At 34.9% G+C, this 23,314-nt stretch overlaps 1 protein-coding gene across 4 annotated transcripts in view; it reads left to right on the top strand.

Moving 5' to 3' along the window:
• LOC127553686 (interleukin-3 receptor subunit alpha-like) overlaps window positions 1–23,314 on the top strand; it is a 60,589-nt gene that overhangs the window by 17,577 nt on the left and 19,698 nt on the right. For all 4 annotated transcript variants that reach the window (XM_051984600.1, XM_051984599.1, XM_051984597.1 and 1 more), the window contains 6 exons: window positions 2,802–2,938; window positions 7,996–8,116; window positions 8,212–8,341; window positions 8,433–8,614; window positions 11,286–11,413; window positions 20,704–20,730. In XM_051984600.1, coding sequence (XP_051840560.1) covers window positions 2,802–2,938; window positions 7,996–8,116; window positions 8,212–8,341; window positions 8,433–8,614; window positions 11,286–11,413; window positions 20,704–20,730 — 725 coding nt within the window. The remainder of the gene's footprint in view (window positions 1–2,801; window positions 2,939–7,995; window positions 8,117–8,211; window positions 8,342–8,432; window positions 8,615–11,285; window positions 11,414–20,703; window positions 20,731–23,314) is intronic.

The following is a 23,314-nucleotide window of genomic DNA, read 5'->3' as shown; positions in this document are numbered from 1 at the left end:
TTGGCACCATGAAGGACCACCCTGTCCTTCCTCTATCACGATCACTCCCAAATTGAAGTAACATTTTTTCATCCAAAAGGCTGCAGACAAGAGTTAAGGCCAAAAGGAAATAGACTCTTTAAAAAAGAATCCTTAGCTCTTTTCTTGAGGTGGAACTCAAAGTAATGAGTCAAACATGATTGAAAACCTACCCACAATATATCCATATGATCCCACTGAAGTAGAGAATATCTGCATTTTCCTAGAGATGGGGCCAGGAAAGGATCCCATTTCATAAAAATTCACCATGAAGGATCAAAATCCAGTGTATTAAAGGCTTGCCTCTATTGATTTAAAATATCTTATGTTTGTCCTAGTGTATCATTTGCCTATGAGTTATCCCCCACCCTTAGCACATGACAGGCTCAAGTTCTTTTTCAGGAACATATTTGCCTAATCATGTCTTTTCTACCATTTCTTGTATCCAAGTCCTTATTGGTATACTTTAGCCTGAATACATTCACCATGCATCACACTCACCACAAATCTTTCCTTTGCCTTTCCTTATTACCATTTAAGGAGTCATATTTCCAGTTTGCCTTGCTGGAAATGAAACATAGTTGATGAAAGGCTATAGAAAATGAGGAAACTGTAATCTTAAATGGGAAGAAGGAGGGAATCAGTAAAATGTAGCATTGACCCTGCACCCTTTTACACTTCTAAACTTCTAAGATCTTTTTGTGTTATTGCTTTCAAGTGGAGATTTTTCTTGTTTTGGTTTGATTTGATTCGCTTTTGGTTGGAGTGTTTCGAATTAAGACCAAAAAAAAAGAAAAAGAAAAAGAAAGAAAGAAAGAAGTTAAAGGGTAATTACTGCTTAATGGTAAAAGTACAAAGTGTAACAATAATCAGCTTACTTTATTGTTGAGAAATTTGGATTTCTTACAGGAAAGTGCAGAAAGACAGAGGTTTCTTAGTGATATGTTGATGAGAAGTATTCCATCATTTTCTAGCTAATGATGGAATACATATTTATAGTATTTCATTGGTAAACAAATTCAGTCCCTGAGAGGGGATTTGTCCAAGTTCACACAGTAAGTTTAGTAATAAAATTGGAATTTGAACCTAAGTTTCCTGAAACTCCTGATAGTTCTCTTTCTTCTACACTTTACAATTTTAGAAACGAGAAAGCACAAGCTACCCATGAGTTCTTCTAAATGGTGTTACTACTGTGAAAGAATAAAGAATTTTAATCAATGCAGTGACGAACTGGAACTCATTGGGAATGATAATAGATTCAAGATATAGAATGAGATATACATTTTTACATGGCCAGTGTTGGGATTTGTTTTGCTTGAATATGATCAAAACAATAATAACATTTATATAGCACTTTAAGATTTGCAAAGTGTTTTATAACATCATCTCATTTTATCCTCCCAACAACTCTGGAAGATAGGTTCTATTATTATCCTCATTTTACAGTCAAGGAAACTGAGGCTGACATAGGTTAAGTCACTTGCCCAGTTTTACATAGCTAGTATGTATCTCAGGCTAGATCTGAATTCAGATTTTCCTCATTCCAAATTTGCCTAAAAGGTTTGTATTTTGTTTGGTTTTCTCCCTGCCAAGTAGGAGGGAGAGAAAATAAATGCTTATTAATATAATAGTATGCTACTATAGCATACAAAGCCAATTGAATTTCAAATTGATTAAGCTATTTCTCAATTTCTCTATTATAGAACCATTTCTCTTGTCTGATTCATTCTTAAACTGATTCTAGAATATAGCTAGAGGGGTATGGTATGGTTTTTCCCTATCACTCTCTACCAATCCATCCCTCTTGTACCATTTACCAACACATACAAATACATACATGAAAAATATAACCAGAGGATTCTGTGTACATCACATTTGTTTAAATTTGTAAGGGACTCAATAGTCCCAGAACAAAGTGTCTTTATTCCTGTCAATTTAGTTGTCTATTATTTCATTTCTAAATACTTCTCTTTAAAATTTAGGAAGCAAATATTGATAAAGTACATGTGGAATAGGATAATTAGAACTAAACAGGTTAAAAAAAAAAAAAACAGTTAAACTATACTTACATAATAATTGACTTGAATCCCTTTCCTCCTCTCTTGTCCTATTGCTATAATCCCACTGCTGGTCCACATTACCTTCAATCTGATCTGTTGCAGAAGCTTCCTAAAAATCTACCTGCTTATACTCTACAAACTCTCTTGAGTCCTACTCTTACCATTCTAATCTCATATGCAGCTCTGATTCTATTACTCCTTAATCCAAAAGATTTCAATAGTTTTCAAATGTTCATAAGAGTTAAAATCAAACTCTTTAGTCTGGCATTCCAGGTCATTCACTCTCTAGCTTCTCTCAGCTTTCCCAGATTTATAACATTTTAGTCCCATTTTCTATGTACTATTTTATTCATTCATTTGTCTCTCTGTAGATTCTTTGAACATTCTCACCTGGAGACCTTTCCTCTCACTATGCCTAATGCATAAATTCTGAGCTTTCTGTCCTCCCCAATTCATCCTAATAATTCTTCCTCTCTGTCCTTCTTTGAAATTCCCTCCCAGTCAGAAATGAAATTTCTTCCCATGTATTCCACACAATATTTTGTTTGACCTCAGAAAATCATTACTATTTTACATGATAACTGTGTGTGTTTTATCAGCCCTGCTAGATTCAGTCTTCATGAGGGCAGAAATTTTGTTCCTTCTTCCAGAATACTCTTCACAAAGCATATCCTTTATTAATACTGGTTGGACTGAATATATGTTATTGTTGAAAAACTTCAGGTCCAGATTCTCCTATTAAAAACATAACTATAGACCATGTGGTTGACACAATGTGGTTGAATTGGATCAATGTGGAGAATGTGAATAACATCAACTGTACTATTAAAGTCCTCTCAAAAGTGGTATATAAGACGGAGGTAAGAGTTATTTTATGTATATGTGCATATAAATAAACCTATTTCTACATGTAAAATTAAAACATATATCTCTGTATATAATACAAATATATTTCTTTTTTCCTATTCACTTAGCAAACAGAAGAGAAGTTGATTTCTAAGAACAAATGGGCAATATTAGCATATTCGCACTTAGGACTTTTTGTACTTGTAATAAGTACTACAAACTGCCCCTGAGGCAAGTGTCATCAAAAACACATGGTGGGGAGGGGTAAAGGGAGGGAGAAGGAGCAGAATACTAACCAAAGACTCAAGTACACTCTAAGGCTACTGAGATGCTACTCACCCCTATCAAAGGAAGCAGGCTATTTGATAGCTTCTTAGTTTAAATAATCATTTAATCATTTTTTAAAATCTCTGTGCTAAAGTCAATTTCCTTCATACTTGTCATTCCAGAACATAAGTATCAGGTAAGGGACACATAGACTAATAACTTTTATAACAAACAGAGAAATTTGAGGTGGGAGGAGAAAACTGAAAGGAGCCAACTCGGATACCTCAACACAAAAGTAATAGCTAAATAATTTGTATATCACTTGATTGTCACAACTCATTCTCATTTGGCAAAAGAGGAAAGGGAGGGAAAGTTTAAGTGACTTGCCTAAAGTTGCAAAGATTTAAACTGAGGCAAAATATAAACTGACCGACTCTCAGGTTTTCCTGACTCCCAAGTCCAGCACTCTATCCATTGCATCATTTAGTTATCTCAAAAAAAAAAAAAAAAAAAAAAGAAGAAGAAGAAGAAGAAAGAAAAAGGAAAAAAATACAATCTTTAAAACTATCTTACTAAAGTTAGAAGATTACTTACGAACAATCTATATAGTCCAGCTGCCTCCTCATACAGGGAGGGCAATTAAGGAATCAGAGAAGTGAAATGGTCCCAAAGGATGGCTCATTTAATAGACTGAAATTGAAGCTGAGGGGACCAGAGAATGATAAGGAGCCCAAATCTCAGTGATGTATTGGGGGAGCTAAAAAGGGATCTTAAATGCCATTTTGTGCTGTCTCCTTGCTTTACAAAGGAAGAAAAGGAGAAGGGAAATTAGTGTCAGAAGAAAGAATGGAACTTAGGTATCCTAATTGTTCATCTAAATGGTCTTTCAACAGTTTGTTGAGATATGACCTTCTTCAGGGTCTGAAAAATGGACGGAAGTTTGTTTGGTTTCCATGGCTGTGAAGGTTGAATTGGAGAAATGGTACTTAAATTGGAGGATTGAAACCCTCAGGGACATCAGATGGTGGTTAGGAGTGGAGGTTATCTCCCCCAAAATACTGTAAGAATGTAAGTTCCTTAGGGGCAGGGACTGGGTTTTGTGATGGGGGTGGTGGACTGAGATTTGAAAAGAATCTTTTATTCTTTGTCCCTAGCTTCCCTTTGTTGAAGCCCTCCCAGTACATTCATATTTTTGCACTACACCTCCCTTTGTGACTCAGGGGAAAATGGAGGCTACAAGTCTGGACCACAAAAATCTTGTTTACTTGGACATTGCCTCCTCTCTAGACCCCCTTTCTGTTTGTTGAGCAATCTTTGTTTCATGCTGTATTGCTTCTTCTTAAGAAAAAAAAAAGTTTCCACATTTATATTATGAGCTCTGACATCTAACCAATGTCCAACTCTAACAAAGAAGTGGATGTGTTGAGGTATGAGAATTGAGGGTAGAGATCCCCTCTGGTCAATGTTGCAGATTCTTTGTGAAAGAATTTGTAAACCCGAAGTTTGAGGCAAAAGGGGATTTATTTGCACTAAGAATACAGGGCACTAGGAAGACAAGTTTATTAGCAGACAAACTCCTGATAGGAATTAGCAAAGATAGGTTGACAAACCCTTGGTTATATTGGTTAGTCTTGACCTGGAGCTGGGGAGCAATTTGAGCAATTCCCCACCCCACACACACCAAGATTTCCAATTGAATGAGATTACTTATCTGGAAGTTGTCTGGGAAGGATGTGCCCTTCCCAGAGGCTGGGAGGGTTTGAGAGTCAAGAGCACCCTTCCCCAAAGGAATCCTTTCTGACTCCTCCCCCCAAAAAGGGGGGCACCATTACATCAGGACCCCTCCCCCAAAGATTAAAAAAGGCACAATTTACATCAGGTGAATAGCGATTCCTCCTTAGGATCTATATAAACTTGCTGAGAACTGCTCACTTTTTCACTCTCTTGCTGATAGCCATTTTGGTCGATATTGAATGTGTCCTTTCTCATGAAAAAGCAATAAATTCCTTTTTGCCGCTCCTAAGACAAGTCTTTGATTGATTAATTGAAAGAGGGGGAAGTGGCCCTTCCCCCACAAGGGAAATAGAGATCTGGTCTCAAAATTTAGAACCAGTAATTGAAAGAGTAGGGTACCCCTGGATACTTCTAGGTGCAGCCTAGCTCCAAGCTTAAAAAAGACTAAAAATCTGAAGATCAAAATTTCCATGGAATGCACAGACCCCTGGGATGACAGGCAAAAGAAATTCAGAAGGCATGGGCCTGGAGCAAGGTCTAGTAATAAATCCCTCCCCTGTTTTTCCCTAAAACAAGTATCCCCTACCCCTGTCTCCCTTCATTGGTGTTTTACATCATAGCTCATCACACTTTCAACCTGGTATTGGCTATTGGAATATGAGATACTAGTGTGAGGGATAGTAGCAATCCACTATAGCAGTCAGAAATCTAAATATGAGTGTAGGAAAAAGTTTTTTTTTTTTTTCCTTTCTCATGAGAAAGGATGCACAGTCTCTGACACACAAAGCATGGTTTTAGAGAGAGACACGTAGAGGCAAAGGGCATTGCCTTTTTTGTTCCCCTCTCCAACCTTCTATCTACTTTCCCCACTGGCTGGGGTTTCTAAGATGCAGCTTCTAAAAATGAAGTAAGAAATCAAATGCTTGACAGAGTAGGGTGTTTCCCACTCAGTGCAGTCCCTACCTCCAAAGAGTTTCCATTCTAAAAGTGAAGATAACCGTGGAAAGCAGTGGGTCAAAGAACAAAAGATTCTTTTCAAATCTCAGGCCACTAGCTCTGATTACAAAACCCAAACCCTGTCCCTAAGGAGCTTAACATTCTTATATTCTTTTGGGTGAGATAACCTCTACCCCTCTAGTCCACTGGATTTCAATTTTCTAATTTAACTTTCATTTCTCCAGTTTGATTTTATACTGTAGAAAACAAATAAATTCATTTCTCACACCAGAGAGGAAGTTTTTCAGAGATCAGATAATGAAGCATACCTCTCTTCTCAATGCAGAGAGATGATAAACTACAGAATTCTGTATACTTTGTCAGATGCCATATCACTGTATTGGATGTTTTTGTTGCATTTTTTATACTATATTTTATTCGATCTACAATCTACATTAAAATGAATGGAAGGTAAAAAAGTAGGAAAAAATGCATCAATAAAACTAAAAAAAAAAAAAAAAGACATAATTTCTAGGGAAAGGTCCCCAAGACTGGGAAAACAAAGTCTTCCTCAAGAACTTGTGGCCTCATTTAACCTATAAACAAAGAAATAAATGGATGGATGGATGGATGGATGGAAGAATGAATGAATAAACGACTAAATAAATAAATAAGTGTGCCTGACAAGATAGCCAATTCATCAAATTGGTCTAACTTGAAAAAAATAATATGGCCTGGAGGAGCTGAATTCCTTATGTCACTTTACCCTAATTTGGGATCTTCCTCTCTGAGTTCCATTTGTGAATTTTGCTGATTCCCAGCTACCTTCAAGGGAAGTACAGCTGCCATTCAGCTCAAAGACACAAGGGTCACAGCCCCTAAAGACATAAACATCCATCCATGATTGAATACAGGGCTTTTAATGATATTGAGGACATCTCCTTAAATTACAGTCACTGCCTAGACAATTCCATGTCAGGCTACTCCTTTGCCTAAATTAGTAAAGAATAAACATAAAAGAAATGGAGGCTCCATGTGCTCATACACATTTAGTGGGATGGGATGCAGCAGCTTCTTTTAGCTCTTCCTCTTCCTGCCCTTTTCCCAACCCAATCCCCTAGCTCCACTTCCATCAGCAGCAACTGCAGAACTTCTTGCTTCAGTCAACACCTGCAAGGGGAGAAAGATAGTTTGTCCCTTCTGTTTAAACTCTTGTTTTTATTTAAATGAGAGCTAGCTCTGGAGACAGGAAGATTCCAAGTTCAAGTCCTGACTTATAATATATACTGGCTAGGTGATTCTGGTCAAGTCATTTGATTTCAAGGAAATTTCAAGAATTTCAAGGATTTCAAGTACACCAAGACTGTAAGTTGCAGATTAAAAACATTAGTGTTTATTATGTTCAAAGTATAGTTGTAAAAATCCAGGGGTACACATAGAAAAGAATGGCAATCCCTGCTCTCAGGAAGCTCACATTCTGTGAGGCTGTTGAGCCAAAAGGGAAGATCCAAAGATTTTTAGGGTACAGAGAAGTAGAAAAAATAGTAATCCATCTTTTTAAAATATCATTTAAAATATCATTTCCATTGACAAAATCATTTCTATCTCTGATGTCATCATTTGATAAATGCCAGGAACTTGGACAGTGAGAATTTGTTTTTCCAAATCACAAGTAGTTTCCATATTGTGTTATGATAGAAAAAGTACTTTATACACAATCAAATCATTCCATCTTGAGAATAGTCCTTTGTAGGGGTAACTAGATGGCTCTAATGGAGAGAGCATCTGCTCTGGAGTCAGGAGGACCTGAGTTCAAATTTGACCTCAGATTAGAGCTATATAAGTGCTTATTCCCTTATTCCTTCTTCTTGTGTCATATACCTACTAAATGACTATGCCAGAACTCTAGACCACACATTTTGACTTCCAAGTCTAACTATCTTTCTAATATAGCATGGAGAATTCTGGAAAGCAAAATGACTGAGAATGATTCACAACACTTATAGGGTATTGCAGCACATCATAAATAGAAGAGATCTTAGAGATCTTATTTAGTTTAATTTAACCTTTTTGTTTATCCTGTTTCAGGATCAATTAGCTAATGATTATAAGATGTTTTTGTTTTTGTTTTTAGGCAAAAAACAACAGCAGGTGCGAAATAAAAAGTTTCCATAGCTGGTGCCAAGGGGTAGACTTTGTAATTGAGGGATTTGCTGGGAAAAGATTTTCAAAAACTGTCCATCTTCCCCAAAGAGGTAATGTAACATCATGTTGAACATAGTTTTTTTGATTTCTCATCACACTCAAAACTAAAGAAAATAAAACATTTTCTTTCATTCTATCTTCCTAGGAGAAGAAGGAACCACTAAAGAAAATGTATCCTGTGAGATTCATAAGGCAAATTTCATGGACTGCAAATGGACAGTGAGGAAAACTCCAGGAGATATCCATTATCAATTTTTTTACTCACAATCCCCAATGTACGTTTTGTCTTGGAGGGAAATCCCTTTACAATTCTATCATATAAAAAGATTTTTTGGATTTTTTACAGCAATACTTTGGCTATTTCAGGACTTTTGTGGATAGAGAATGTCCAAATTATAAGACAGATTTTGAAGGCAGACGTGTTGGATGTCATTTTGATAACCTCTCAGGATTCCCAAACCCTTACCCATATCACTTCCTAGTGATTGGAACTCACAATGGAAGGGAAGTCCAGTGTACTGATGACAACATTTCACTATGGGATATTGGTAAGAATAATTTATGTTTCTTACATGTTTGTGCTAGTGAGACCATGTTTTTATTTATAATAATTGGATAAATGGTTCAGCTCTGTAACACCTCATAAAATGTACTTCAAGTGGCTCTTCTTCCAGCCTGTGCTTTGTTCAACTGAGATAAAATGTGTCTTCATCATCAGTACACCAACTGTTTCTTTTTTATTATTATTTAACATAGTCTATCTTGAAAGTTTTTACAACTGTTAACACCTTCACTTCCAAATATCTTCTTCCCTACCCCTCCTTCCCAAAGAACCAATCTCCTGTAACAAAGATTTTAAAAGATAGAGTGTGGAGGGATGAGGAAAGTAGTTCAGCAAAAACTAAACAACACAACTTATGTTCTTGTGGTTGAGTAGTTTCAATAATATCCATCTCTTTGTGACACCATTTGAATTTTTCTTGGCAAATATACTAATTCATTTCCTTCTCCAGCTCATTTGATAAATGAGAAAACTGAGGCAAGCAGGGTTCATACAGCTAGGCCAGATTTGAACTCTGGAAGATGAATCTTTCTGACTCTAAGCCTGAAGAAAACTTTGAATACCCAAATTTTATAAATGCTAAAAATTTTCATAACATGTAACTGGGAGAGGGAGGGAGAGAAAATGCTATCTTTAAAAAAAGGGGGGGGAAGAAAAAATAGTCTACGGGAAATACAGATAGTTGTGAATGGGTACTGTGAATTCAAAGAAGAGGAAAACTTTGGATATTCTGTAAACAAAGGAGATAGGTTTTATTATAAGTAAAATGGGTTTTATAAGATTTGTTTAGATGAGGATTAGAAGGCAAGGAGAAGAGACAGGCAAAGAAAGATTTGTCCAAAGAAGAGTGAGATAATAATCAGTCAAGTTTCATGTTAAGACCTTCCAAGGATGGATTTGTTGACTCAGAATAATATTGCAGGTCTGGTTTTGTCACTGCATAGGGATTATTTTGTTGTTATTTTGCATGACATAGGATAGTTAGATAAGGCATCTTAATCACAAAGGAAAGAGGGGAAGATAAAATCATCAACAGAAACAGTCAGCATACGTGGTAATATAAGGTATGATTACTTAATATCAAAGAAATTCTATCCACAAAGGAACACCTCCTTTTTTACCTAGCATACTCATGACTGGTACATTAGAATAGTTTGTTAATTTTCAAGTTTGTGACTATTACCTACCATCTCTATCTCATTGTATGTATGTGTAACATCAACACACATGAACACTAAAATGCTTTCTCTGCTTATTTTGAATTCTTGGAATACTTAGTTTCCTTCAACTCAGTTTTGTTGCTGTTGTTTTTTATTGTTTTTGTTGATTCAGTTTTTGTTTTGTTTTATATTTTGACACTATTTGGGGTTTAGTGACTTGCCCAGGATCAGAGTGTCTAAGAGCAGATTTTAATTTAAGTGCTCCTTGTCCAAGACTGGGGCTTTAGCCAGTGTTCCACCTAGCCTCTCCCACTTCAACTCAGTTCTACAGTCACCCTCTGCAGAAGATTGTTTCCATTCTGCCAGGTGCTAATGCCTCCCCCCCGTAAGAGAGATAATAAGATATCTTCTCTCTCTTTCTCTGTCTCCATACACATATACACATATATATATATGCACTTTCATATCTGTGTGTGTGTATGTATGTGTGATCTTTATTAGAATATAAACCTGTTGATGGCAGGGACTGTTGTAGCTTTTATTATTTATAGTGCTTAGCACAATGCCTGGAATATAATAAATACTTAATAAATGTTTTTGATTGATTCCTGATTCTGTTTACTTCATTCTACATCAGTTTACATAACTTTCTATATTGTTTCTACATGTTTCTCTACATTCTTCAGATCATTTTATAATATATTATCATGTATTATTATTTATTTTTTGAAGCACAATAATAATTCATTATAGTCATGTATTTCAATTTGTTTATACATTCCCCAAATGAAGGGCACTTACAGAATAGGCACTTAATAAATACCTGTCAAATTTTTAAAAATGTGCTACTTATGATAGCCTACCATTCTGGCAGAGCCAGCCAAACTGAGGCTGGATCTTATGTGTACAATGGCATATCCTAAGATCAGGACGAATAGCTAAAATCTGGGGTGCATTTTATTTTGGATTGCATCTTTCTGCATTGAATCTTAAAACTAGCTGAATTGTATGTTTAGATTCCCACTGTTAAATCTAAATCTTCTTCTCTTGGTCATTTTGTGTAGCAGTTATATATTTTGCTTAACATATTCTACATATTTATATGTTTCTTGAACATATATGTTTACATATACATACTTCTAAATATATATATATATAAACTTGTATGTTATATAGTTTCATATATATTTTAAACTATGTAAATATATTACATATATTATCTGTATCATGGTTTATACTGTATATACTTAAAGCAAGTATATATATATGTAATATTTTAATTCAACATCCGAACAATTAAATTTTCTTCCACAGTTGTACAGGTTGCAAAGAATGTACCAGTTTACATTGGTAGATTGAGGTTCCTTGCCTGCTAATTCCCTATGCCAATGAAATCACAAGTCTACTTTCTATCCTTATCTGTGGTAAGCAGATACTTTCCAAGGCAAGGAAAGCATTGACTTCTCTGTTATCACAATGTCTATGTTTCTATTCCAGAAATATTTAAACCACCAAATGTCACTATAGACTGCAAAGATCTTAATTGTAGTTTGCAGTGGCAGGCACCCAAAACAATTTTTCAAGGTGATGAAGAAAACTTTGACTATCAACTTCAAATTCAAAAGGTAATTTTGTTTTCTCTTCTTAAATCACTCTCCATGACCTATGCTCCTTACACACATTGTATGTGCTGAAGCATTCATTTTCCTCAATCCAACTACTTCTTTCTTATCAGAGTAATTTTGTCACTCCAAAACTTACTCCAATCTAAATGACATTGCCTTCTTTTTCCTGTTATTTCCTCTTCTCTAAGGTACAAGAATGGTTTTCTGTCTCTTTTTAATTTGAAAACCAGACATCAACAATGAAAAAGTAATTCTTAGACAATATGAAAGAATACTCCAACAAGAAAAAATAATGCAAAAATGTTATTGTCACCTTCATAAATAACAAAGCACAATCCCTCTTTGCTATCTCTTCAAACCATTTTCACTTCATTTACTCCAATCTCTCTGATGATGTGGGTTTTTTTCTTGCCAAGAGCAACTTCGCAACTCGTGCCCTTGATTTCTTTCCTCTCTTGTATCCTACGGTATTTTGCCCCTTCAATCATTTCTTATTTTTCTGTCATGATCAATTTCTTACTATCCACTGGCTCTTTCTCTGCCACCTACAAAAATGCCTAGGTCTCTCTAGGACTTAAAATAACAATACCCTTCACTTGACCCTACCAAGCTATCCTAGAAATTTTATTCATTTCACAATAAAACTCCAAAAATATAGCCTCATTTCCTCAACTTCTCTTCATCTAACATCCCTTTAATACTGGGTTTCCAACCCTAACACTACACTAAAAACAGTTCTTTCCAAAGTTACCAATGATCTCTTACCAAACAAATCCAATGACTTTTTCTGTGTTCTATCTTTCTAATTGACTTCTAGAAGTGCAGCTTTTGATTTCCTCCAGGATGCTTTCCCTTCCATTTATTTGTAGGATACATCTTTCTCGATCTTTGTCCTATCTATGTGTCCTATCTACCTATCTACCTTTCCTACCTTAGTCTCCTTTGTTGGATCATCATCCTCAAGGACCAAATACGGTTTTCTCAAGGTTGTGTTGTATGTCTTCTTCCTTTATCTCTTTCCATACCCTCTCTCTTGATAACCTCATCAACTCCCATATGTTCAACTATCATCTCAATTCTATATATCTAGTCCCAAATATTCCTTTTTTTGCACTTATACAGTACTTTTAGAAATGTTTTAAAGCTTTTTATTTTCAAAACATATGCATAGTTTTCAATATTCACCCTTGCAAAACCTTGTTTCCAAATTTTTTTCTTCCTCCCTCTCCCCAAGCCCTTTCCCTAGATGGAAAGTAATCCAATATATGTTAAACATGTGCAATTCTTCTATACATATTTCTACAATTATCATGCTGCACAAGAAAAATCAGATCAAAAAGGAAAAAAAATGAGAAGGAAAACAAAAGGCAAACAAACAACAACCAAAAAATGTGAAAATACTATTAGCCAATGGCTCCCTCTATCACAAAACCACTGGAACAGGCCTGACTCACCTCATTGTTGAAAAGTGCCACGTCAATCATAGTTGCTATCATCACATAATTTTGTTGTTGCTGTATACACTATTCTCTTGGTTCTACTCACTTCACTTAGCATCAGTTGTAAGTCTCTCCAGATCTTTCTGAAGTCATCCTGCTGATCATTTCTTACAGAACAATAATATTTCATAACATTCATATACCATAACTTATTCAGCTAATTTTCTAACTAATGAGCATTCACTCATTTTACAATTCCTTGCTACTACAAAAAGGGCTTCTATAAACATTTTTGTACATGCGGGTCCTTTTCCCTTTTTTATGATTCTTTAAGATATAGACCCAGTAGAGACATTACTGGATCAAAGAGTATGTCTAGTCTGATAGCCCTTTGGGCAAAGTTCCAAATTGCTTTCCAGAATGGTTAGATCAGTTCACATCTCCATCAACAATGTATCAGTGTCCCAATTTTCCTACATCCCCTCCAAAATTTGTCATTATCTTTTTTGTCATCTTGGCCAATCTTAGAGTTGTATAGTAATACCTCAGAGTTGTTTTCATTTGAATTTTTCTGATTAATAGTGATTTAAAGCATTTTTCATATGACTAGAAATGGTTTTAATTTCTTCATCTGAAAATTGTCTGTTCATATCTTTTGACTATTTATCTCTCTTGAGTTAATATTCCATGTTATTTACTTCCTATTAGATACTTGGATATCCTATAGGTATCTCAAAGTTAAGGTTTCTAAAATGGGATTCATGTTTTTTCTCCAAATCTCTCTACTTTTGTAGGAGGAATCCTTCTAGTCACCCAGAATTGTAACCTCACAGTCATTCTTTTTTTTAAAATATTTTATTTTATTTTATTTAATAATAACTTTATATTGATAGAATCCATGCCAGGGTAATTTTTTTACAACATTATCCCTTGCACTCGCTTCTGTTCCGATTTTTCCCCTTCCTCCCTCCACTCCCTCCCTTAGAAGGCAAGCAGTCCTATATATGTTAGATATGTTGCAGTATGTCCTAGATACAATATATGTTTGCAGAACTGAACAGTTCTCTTGTTGCACAGGGAGAATTGGATTCAGAAGGTAAAAATAACCTGGGAAGAAAAAGAAAAACGCAAAGAGTTCACATTCGTTTCCCAGTGTTCTTACTTTGGGTGTAGCTGCTTCTGTCCATCATTTATCAATTGAAACTCAGTTAGGTCTCTTTGTCAAAGAAATCCACTTCCATCAGAATACATCTTCATACAATATCGTTGTCAAAGTGTATAATGATCTCCTAGTTCTGCTCATTTCACTTAGCATAAGTTCATGTAAGTCTCGCCAGTCCTCTCTGTATTCATCCTGCTGGTCATTTCTTACAGAACAATAATATCCCATAACATTCATATACCACAATTTACCCAGCTATTCTCCAATTGATGGGCATCCATTCAATTTCCACTTTGTAGCCACTACAAACAGGGCTGCCACAAACATTTTGGCACATACAGGTCCCTTTCCCTTCTTTAGTATCTCTTTGGGGTATAAGCCCAGTAATAGCACTGCTGGATCAAAGGGTATGCACAATTTGATAATTTTTTGGGCATAGTTCCAGATTGCTCTCCAGAATGGTTGGATTCGTTCACAACTCCACCAATAATGCATTAGTGTCCCAGTTTTCCCGCATCCCCTCCAACATTCATCATTATTTTTTCCTGTCATCTTAGCCAATCTGACAGGTGTGTAGTGGTATCTCAGAGTTGTCTTAATTTGCATTTCTCTGATCAATAATGATTTGGAACACTCTTTCATATGAGTGGTAATAGTTTCAATTTCATCATCTGAAAATTGCCTGTTCATATCCTTTGACCATTTATCATTTGGAGAATGGCTTGATTTCTTATAAATTAGAGTCAGTTCTGTATATATTTTGGAAATGAGGCCTTTATCAGAACCTTTAACCCTCACAGTCATTCTTTCATTTTCACTCCCTCCATTCCCTCAATCCAATTAGTTGCCAAGTTTTTCCTGCCCCCACTACATATTTCTCATCTATCCCCTTCTATTTATTCATATAACCTATTCTAGTTTAGTTGTTTGTGCCCTTTCACCAGGCCTATTGAAATCGCCTTCTAATTAATATCTCTTCTTTCATTTTTCCATTTCTCTTCATTCTATGCTCTTCACTGTTCCTGAATTGATATGCTTAATGTTCAAGTCTGATTATGTCATTTTCCTGTTCAAAAATCTTTAGAGCTGTGCAGCAAGATAATTGTCTAAATATGTATACATATATTGGATTTAACATATACTTAAGCATATTTGACATGTATTGGACTACCTGCCATCTGGGGGAGGAGAGGAAGGAGGGGAAAAGCTGGAACAGAAGGTTTTACAAGGGTCAATGTTGAAAAATTACCCATGCATATGTTTTGTAAATAAAAAGCTATAATAATAATAAAAAAGAAAAGCTTAAAAAAATCTTTAGAGCATCCCTATCACTTCTAGAATAAAATACAAAACTTTTAACTTGGCATTTGAAGACTTACCTTAAGAAGTAATAAGTCATAGTGGTTAAAGTGCTGGTCTTAAACTCAAATTTTGTCTTCTTGAATCCTGCCTCTGACATTTATTGACTGTGTGTGTGGAAAAATTACTTAACCTCTCTGAGCCTCAGTTTCCACATCTGCAAAATGGAATGAGAGTGGGGTGAGCTGAATCTTCTCAAAAATCCCCTTCAGGGAACAATTTGGAACTATGCCCAAAGGGCTATAAAAGTGTGGCTACCCTTTGATCTAGCATTGTCTTTACTAGATCTGTATTCCAAAGAGATCATAAAAGAGGGGAAAGAACCCACATGTGCAAAAATGTTTTACAGTGACAAGGAACTAGAAATTGAGTGAATGCCCATCAGCTGAAGAATGGCTGAATAAGTTCTGGTATATGAATATAATGGAATGTTATTGTTCTATAAGAAATGATAAGCAGACTGATTTCAGAAAAGCCTAGAAAGATTTACATGAACTGATAAGTGAGCAGAACCAAGAGAACACTATACACAGTAACAAGATTATGTGATAATTACCTCTGATGGACTTGGCTCTTTTCAACAATGATGTGATTCAAGACAATTCCAATAGACTTGTGATAGAAAGTGCCATCCGAATCTAGAAAGAGAATTATAAAAACTGAAAATGGATCTAAGCATGGTATTTTCACCTTTTGTTTTTGTTGTTTGTTTGCTTTTATCCCCTTTCATTCTTATGATTGTTTTCCTTTTGCTCTAATTTTTCTTGCATAGCATCACAAATAGAGAAATATGTTTTAAAAATTGCATATGTTTATGTGCAGATTATGTGCAGATACTTATATCTGATTGCTTACTCTCTAGGGGAGGGAGGAAAAGGGCAAAGAAAGAAAAATTTGCAACATAAGATTTTGCAAAGGTCAATATTAAAAACTATCTTTGCATGTATTTGGAAAAATAAAATACTATCTAAAATTTTTTTTAATAAAAAAAATCCCCTCCAGCTCCAAATCTATGATTTTATATTGCTAATAAGTCACCCACTTACTTCTCCTTATTTCATACTTGTCTTTATATTCCTCTTTTTATGTGAGATCTATCTCAATCCAACTGACCTATTTGCTGAGCCAAATACATACCATATTCTACCTCTTTCCTCTGATGTTTGCTAAGATCCTATTCCCTCTACTTTGCCTAGTGAAAAATCCACTTTTTTCAGAGTACAGCCCAAGTGTCACCAGTCTTACTTGAGTTCCTAATTCCCTGATTTGTAGGTACACATTCCTTTATGTGCTTGCTCTGTGTATCTTTGTGTATGTACTCTGTTCAAAATCAAAGCCATTAGATGACATAGATGGTGCAGTGGAAAGATACCCAGCCCTAAAGTTAGGAGAACTTGAGTTCAACTCCAACTTCAGACAATTAACTCTAGTTATATGACCCTGATCAATTCATTTAACCCTAATTTCCTCAATGCAGACAAAGCAAAAAAAAAAAAAAAGAGGTAAAATCACAAATCTTTATGGCATTCCAATTTAGTAATTGAAGAATCCAAGCCAAATTCCTGAGAGGAAATCTTTGCAGGGGAAGGGAAGAGAAGATTTTTTTTTAATCTCTCCTTCCTCTTAGGTAACTATTTGAATATGGGAGATCCAGAGGTCAGTTTAACAACTAGAAGTGGTAGCAGTGACTATGAGAACAATGATATCCAATGAGAAAGGAAAGGATTGAAGAACAATGTGGAAACGATAGGAAGTTTTAAGGAGGGAGACACTTTGTGACAGAGAAAAGTGCTTGACTGAGAGTTCTTCAAAGGCAGGGATCTTTAGAAAATAGTAGAGGGCTATACTTAAGGGGAACTTCATGATGACTTTATGAAAAGGGAAAATTTTTTCCAGTAATCCAGAGTTATGGGTGACCCCCTTTTTCATTATTGTTATACTTCACATTTAAGCCTACTCTTTTAAAGGGAGAATGTTCACCACATTATTTTTGAGGGGAGGAGAAGTGGGAAGGTAGTACTGAATGTTTTGTGCTAGTAATTCTTATTATACTATCTCAGTAAATACATTTTTTTAAAAAGTTCATTGAAGTCTAAATATTGATCATCAAAAAGAAGTACATTCGTGGAGGTTCATGAATAATATTAGAAACCCATTCTTTCCAGATTTTTCCCTGGAACCCTAAGAATGAGAGTAAATTCAATCTCTGGAGATCCTGTGGTAGGAATAAGTACATTAATTTAGCATGAGCAACTCCATTTTATTTTAAGACTCCATTTTATGATTAACTAGTTACTGTGTAAATTGTTTTCCTATAATAAGAGAAGCACTTTATATAAATTGCTTCATGTTTCAATGTTATGTTTGTATGTTTCCCCAAATCTAGTAAATAACTAATAAATATATGCTAATGACATTAGGAAACAAAAACTTTGGTTGATAGTTTCCATTCCTCATAAGATTAATGAAATGATCACCAATCAAAACTTAAATGTAACTGAGAAATGCCTTTGAACAAGACCTATAAATACCCACTAGAGACAATAGTCATCATTTTGCTACTGGAACTGATTCCCAAATTTCCCAAAGACTCAAGCATCCCATGTTTACTAGCATAAATTCATATTTACCTTAAAAGGAGACACTTTGTTGGAGAAATAGAATCTTTAGCAATAAGGTTGATGGTTTGTCCCCAGCAATATTTATATTTATGTTGTTGAATAAATCATTACATCCAGTTGATTTGTAAACAGTAGTGAAATGCACTGATGAGTGCAATTCTGTTTTAGTGTTGCCATCACCTAAGTAAGACTTATATTGGCAGCTTTCTTCCTTCTGTTCCTGTCTTGGAGAAAGACATAGATATCATGGTTATCAAATTTTTAGATGACATGACACTAACATGTTGGGCAACAGAGACAAAATTCAAGAAAATCTCATAGGCTAAAATTGTGGGCTGAAACTAATAAAATGAAATCTAATAAGAATCAATGTAACATTCTGTATTGGTCAGATGCTCAATTGCAAAATTATAAAGGATATGGTAAATATGTCTAGCAACAATTCATACAAGAGGGAAAAAAAACCTGACATCTTACACATAAAGCTCAATGAATAAGGCAACATGAGTGAAAACCAAAAAGAAAAAAAATGGCCAATAAATTCAAGCTTAGGCTATGTAAACAGAGAAGTAGTTTCTAGAATGATTAACTATCAAATCACATGTTCAGAACTAGAAGTTTCTTTTAGGAAAGACTCTAAACTGGATTTTACAGAAGATATAGATGAGGAAAGGTGTTGCAGCTATCTTCTAAGAGCTCCAAGTATATGAGCCCTTTGATCTCAGAGGTGAGATGAATGAGGAGGGAGACTCATAGAGTATGAAAAGAGCACCAGTTTATTTGCCATTCAGTCTTGTTGATATATATTTTTGCAAGCATGATCAGCACATGAACAGTAGGCAATCCCCAATCATCATTCAGAGAAGCAACTCGTGGGCTTTGCATATACATGATATCTCCCAATGGGAGGAGAGCCAATCCAACAATTTAGCAACTCACTCACAGGCGAGAGGCTTTGCCAAGGCATCCCTGCTCATGAGCTATGACCCTCGGCTTACACCCATTCCCATGATCACAAATCATTGCTCCTTGCTCAACAAAGGCATTTCTGCAATATGGCAGAAAACTTGATGTTGGAATCTTTACAAACTGCTAACTCATTAGAGTTGATAGATTATTGATCTGATCTTACAAGAAGATGTTTTGGGCCAGAACTTGAAACAAGGTACTAAGTAAAACTAATTGATACAATGCTTGTGTTCATACCTTTACTCATTGAAATTCACAAGTATGGGAGTTCACAAAGTTAACTATGTAACTTTGTGAATTCACACCTCCCTTGAAGCTCTTGGGGCCAGAGAGCACTATGGGAGAAAACCCATAATCTCTAGCAGTTTGTAAAGATTCCAACAACTTATTGTGCAACAAAGGTTGAGGTGGCGGCCATACTCCCTTTCAGTAGAATCCCATAGCTTAGCAGATAGGAAGGGAGATAATGAACATGATTCTAAATGATTGAAGAAAATGGATATGGAAAACATGAGGAAAGATTCAAGAATAATGTGTTTAGCAGCTTTCTAGGATTTCCTAGATGGGTGGTAGAATTTAGAGGTGGAAGAATGCTCTTAAGAGGAAGAAAGTTTTGAATTGTTCTATTTGGTCCAAGAGGCCCCTAAGTACAGTGGATAAAATAGGTGGAAATTGCTACTGAAAAAAACAATTAACTCTTAAATTTTAGCCAAATCTATCATTACATTTTTCTTAATGTATGATCATTCTGCTTGGAAGGAAGCTAGATGGCAGAGTGGATAGAATGCTGACCCTGGAATCAGCTGAGTTCAAATTCTGTCTCAAACTTTAGTGTGTGACCCTGAACAAATCACTTAACCCTGCTCACCTCAATTTTCTCATATATAAAATGAACTGGAGAAGGAAATAGAAAACTATTCTAATATCTTTACCAGGAAAATCCAAATGAGGTCACAAGAGTCAGACACGACTAATTGACAGCAAGTCTGCTTAGAAAAACAAATCATTATTAGAAAGCTGATAAAAGTCACATTGCTAATCAGCCAGAAAAATCCTGTCTCCCAGACAATTTCCAAATCACATTTTGAAAGAAAAATATAAAGAAATTCCTCAAATTCCACAAAAAGTATAGTTTAGATTTAAAAATACTATTTTAGACACTGTCTAGCTGTGTGACCCTGGGCAAGTCACTTAATCCCAATTGCCTTAAAAAAATTTTTAAATAAATAAATAAATAAATAAAGATACTATTTTACCTTTGTTTCATTTTTTCCCAAATCTTTGTTCCTCTAAATGAATTTTTATTAGTTTGTCTAGCATTGTAAAGTATACCTTTGATATTTTAATTGTCATATTACCAATTCTATAAATTATTGGCAGGTTTTCTTAAATAAGCCTGATGTTATTAAAACTTATGCCTTCTTGACTCAAATCACTACTGTCTTTACCACTTTGTAATTCTTTGTAGAAGTAAACACAAAAAGAATGGGGAAAGACCATACTTAAATCATTTTAATTCACTTTGGGATTGGTTACAATCATTCACAGGAAATCATAACTTCAGAATATTTTTCCCAAACATCCTTCCATATTTTCTCATTTGTATTAGAGGTTTTTATTGGTTTTCCTAGAAATGAAAGAAGAACTTAGGAAGATAATTTTTCAATGGGAACTAGAATTCAAGCTACTTAATTTTGCTTTTTTGTTGTTGTTGTTTTTTTTTGTTTGTTTGTTTTTCAGATTGCTGACAAAAATATGTCTCCAGTGGTAAGTCAATATTACTTTGTCTAACATCACTGAACTTTTGATGACAAAAGCAAAAAGCAATGATTATGTTAGAGAATAACAAGTCATTCATGGCTTTTTCACTTCTACTAACACAATCAAATTAGTTGCATTTATTTAGTATTATTAGTTAGAAAGATGTGTCAAAATGAAATTGGAGATGGCATCTAGGTGGTGCAGTGCATAGAGCAACAGCTCTGAAGTCAGGAGGCCCTGATTTCAAATCTGATCTCGGACACTTAGCACTTCCTAGCTGTGTGACCCTGGGCAAATCACTTAATCCCAATTGTCTCAGCAAGAAAGAAAGAAAGAAAGAAAGAAAGAAAGAAAGAAAGAAAGAAAGAAAGAAAGAAAGAAAGAAAGAAAGAAAGAAAGAAAGAAAGAAAGAAAGAAAGAAAGAAAGAAGAAAAGAAATTGGGCTCTTCTGGATAGCCATAGGTGGGTAGACGAAAAATTACTCTACAGGTACTTTTTTCACCAAGTTAACATAGTAAATTAATCACTATGCTTAGACTAATTAAACTCTTATCCACCTTTTTTTTTTTTTTTAATAGCCACTGGGTACAATATCTATGTTGTCCGATGAGTATGTTGCTCATAAATCCTAACTTTGCCATAGAGAACTCCTCCATTATTTCACGAATGAAAAAATATATATATCTTTTACAATCTTATAGTTGCCTAAAAGGTTGCTCAATTTTCCCAGGTTCATACAACCAGCAGGCAAATAGAGATAAGGAATTACTTAAACTCAGGTCTTTCTGATTCCAATTCTGACCTACTATTGCATTCTGTCACTTTACCTTAGAATGGTGAAAGGTAACCTTGGTTAGAAGCATAGTATCTTCACTACTTTAATGCACTCCAAGAATGTAATAATAAATTTAAAATGGCAACTCATGTTCTCCAAACTGGTAAGCAGATGTAGATACCTTCAGAATGTGCAACAATTCAAATTAACCATTGAAACTTCTAGGACACTTCATTCTAAAAGAGAACCAAGTTCAAAATCAATGTTGGATTCATCTAAGAGAGAACATTAATTATTTAATTTCAAACTGTCATTATTATAAGGCATGCTAAACTTGGCTTAGGTCTTTTTTTTGTTTGTTTGTTTGTTTTGAAAGTAAAAAAGCTTTAATAATAAAAAAGAAGAACAAGAACAAATCTTTAGGTTTTTGGTTTTTATTTCATAATTATAACTTTTTATTGGCAGAATTCATGCCTGGGTAATTTTTTACATTATCCCTTGCACTCACTTCTGTTTGGAATTTTTTCCTATCTCCCTCCACTGCCTCTCCCAGATGGCAAGCAGTCCTATACATGTTAAATATGTCACAGTATATCCTAGATACAATATATGTGTGCAGAACCGAACAGTTCTCTTGTTACAAGGAGAATTGGATTCAGAAGGTAAAAATAACCCGGTAAGAAAACAAAAATGCAAACAGTTTACATTCATTTCTCAGTGTTCTTTCTTTGGGTGTAGCTGCTTCTGTCCATCATTGATCATTTGAAACTGAGTTAGATCTCTTTGTCAAAGAAATCCATCTCCAAGCAGAACACATCTTCATACAGTATCGTTGTTGAAGTATATAATGATCTCCCGGTTCTGCTCATTTCACTTAGCATCAGTTCATGTAAGTCTCTCCAAGCTTCTCTGTATTCCTCCTGCTGGTTATTTCTTACAGAACAATAATATTCCATAACATTCATATACCACAATTTACCCAACCATTCTCCAATTGATGGACATCCATTCATTTTCCAATTTCTAGCCACTACAAACAGGACTGCCACAAACATTTTGGCACATACAAGTTCCTTTCCCTTCTTTAGTATCTCTTTGGGGTATAAGCCCAGTAGTATTGGCTTAGGTCTTATGGGTGGATCTAATATGTAATAATAATTATAGGGAGATTTCCATGAAGTGATTGCTGTAGTAATACCTTAAGTGAGAAATTAATTATAAAAATGTTCTATTTGGTACTTAAATGGAGAATAAAAGTGAAAATAATTTTTAAAGAAGTTAGTTGTCCTTCTATCTTGCCCCTGAATTTTTTAGAGTCATCTTTGTGTTTAATAACTACTTATAAGTGGATTTTTACATCTAGTACTATTCTCTGGTACACTCAAGAGGATGCCAATAAATATGTAACATATGGCTCTATGAAGTAATGGCAGGTCAAAATGAATTATTTTAATTACTTTAAGTTTAAATAAATAAATCAATCTGTTTGCATAAATAAAATCAATGCAGCCAAAATGAAAGGGAAAGCGAGAAAGAGGAAAGGGTGAATTCACAGCAAGTTTCTCTGATAAAGAGCTTATTAGTCAAATATATAAAGAACTGATCCAAAATTATAAAAAAGTGAGTCATTCCCAAATTTAAAAATAGTCAAAGAATATGAATAAACAGTTTTAAAAATTAAATGTAATTTTTATTACATTTTAAATATCAACTCCCTCCCTTCTTCCCCACCTCACACTAGAAAAGGCCCCCATTTCACACATACACACCCACACACCCACATCCACACCCACACATATACACATTGACACATAT

Source organism: Antechinus flavipes, chromosome 3, assembly GCF_016432865.1.
Source record: "Antechinus flavipes isolate AdamAnt ecotype Samford, QLD, Australia chromosome 3, AdamAnt_v2, whole genome shotgun sequence".
Taxonomy (NCBI): Eukaryota; Metazoa; Chordata; class Mammalia; order Dasyuromorphia; family Dasyuridae; genus Antechinus; species Antechinus flavipes.
Note: the sequence above shows the minus strand (reverse complement) of the source record. Positions and strands in the feature narration are given on the sequence as shown.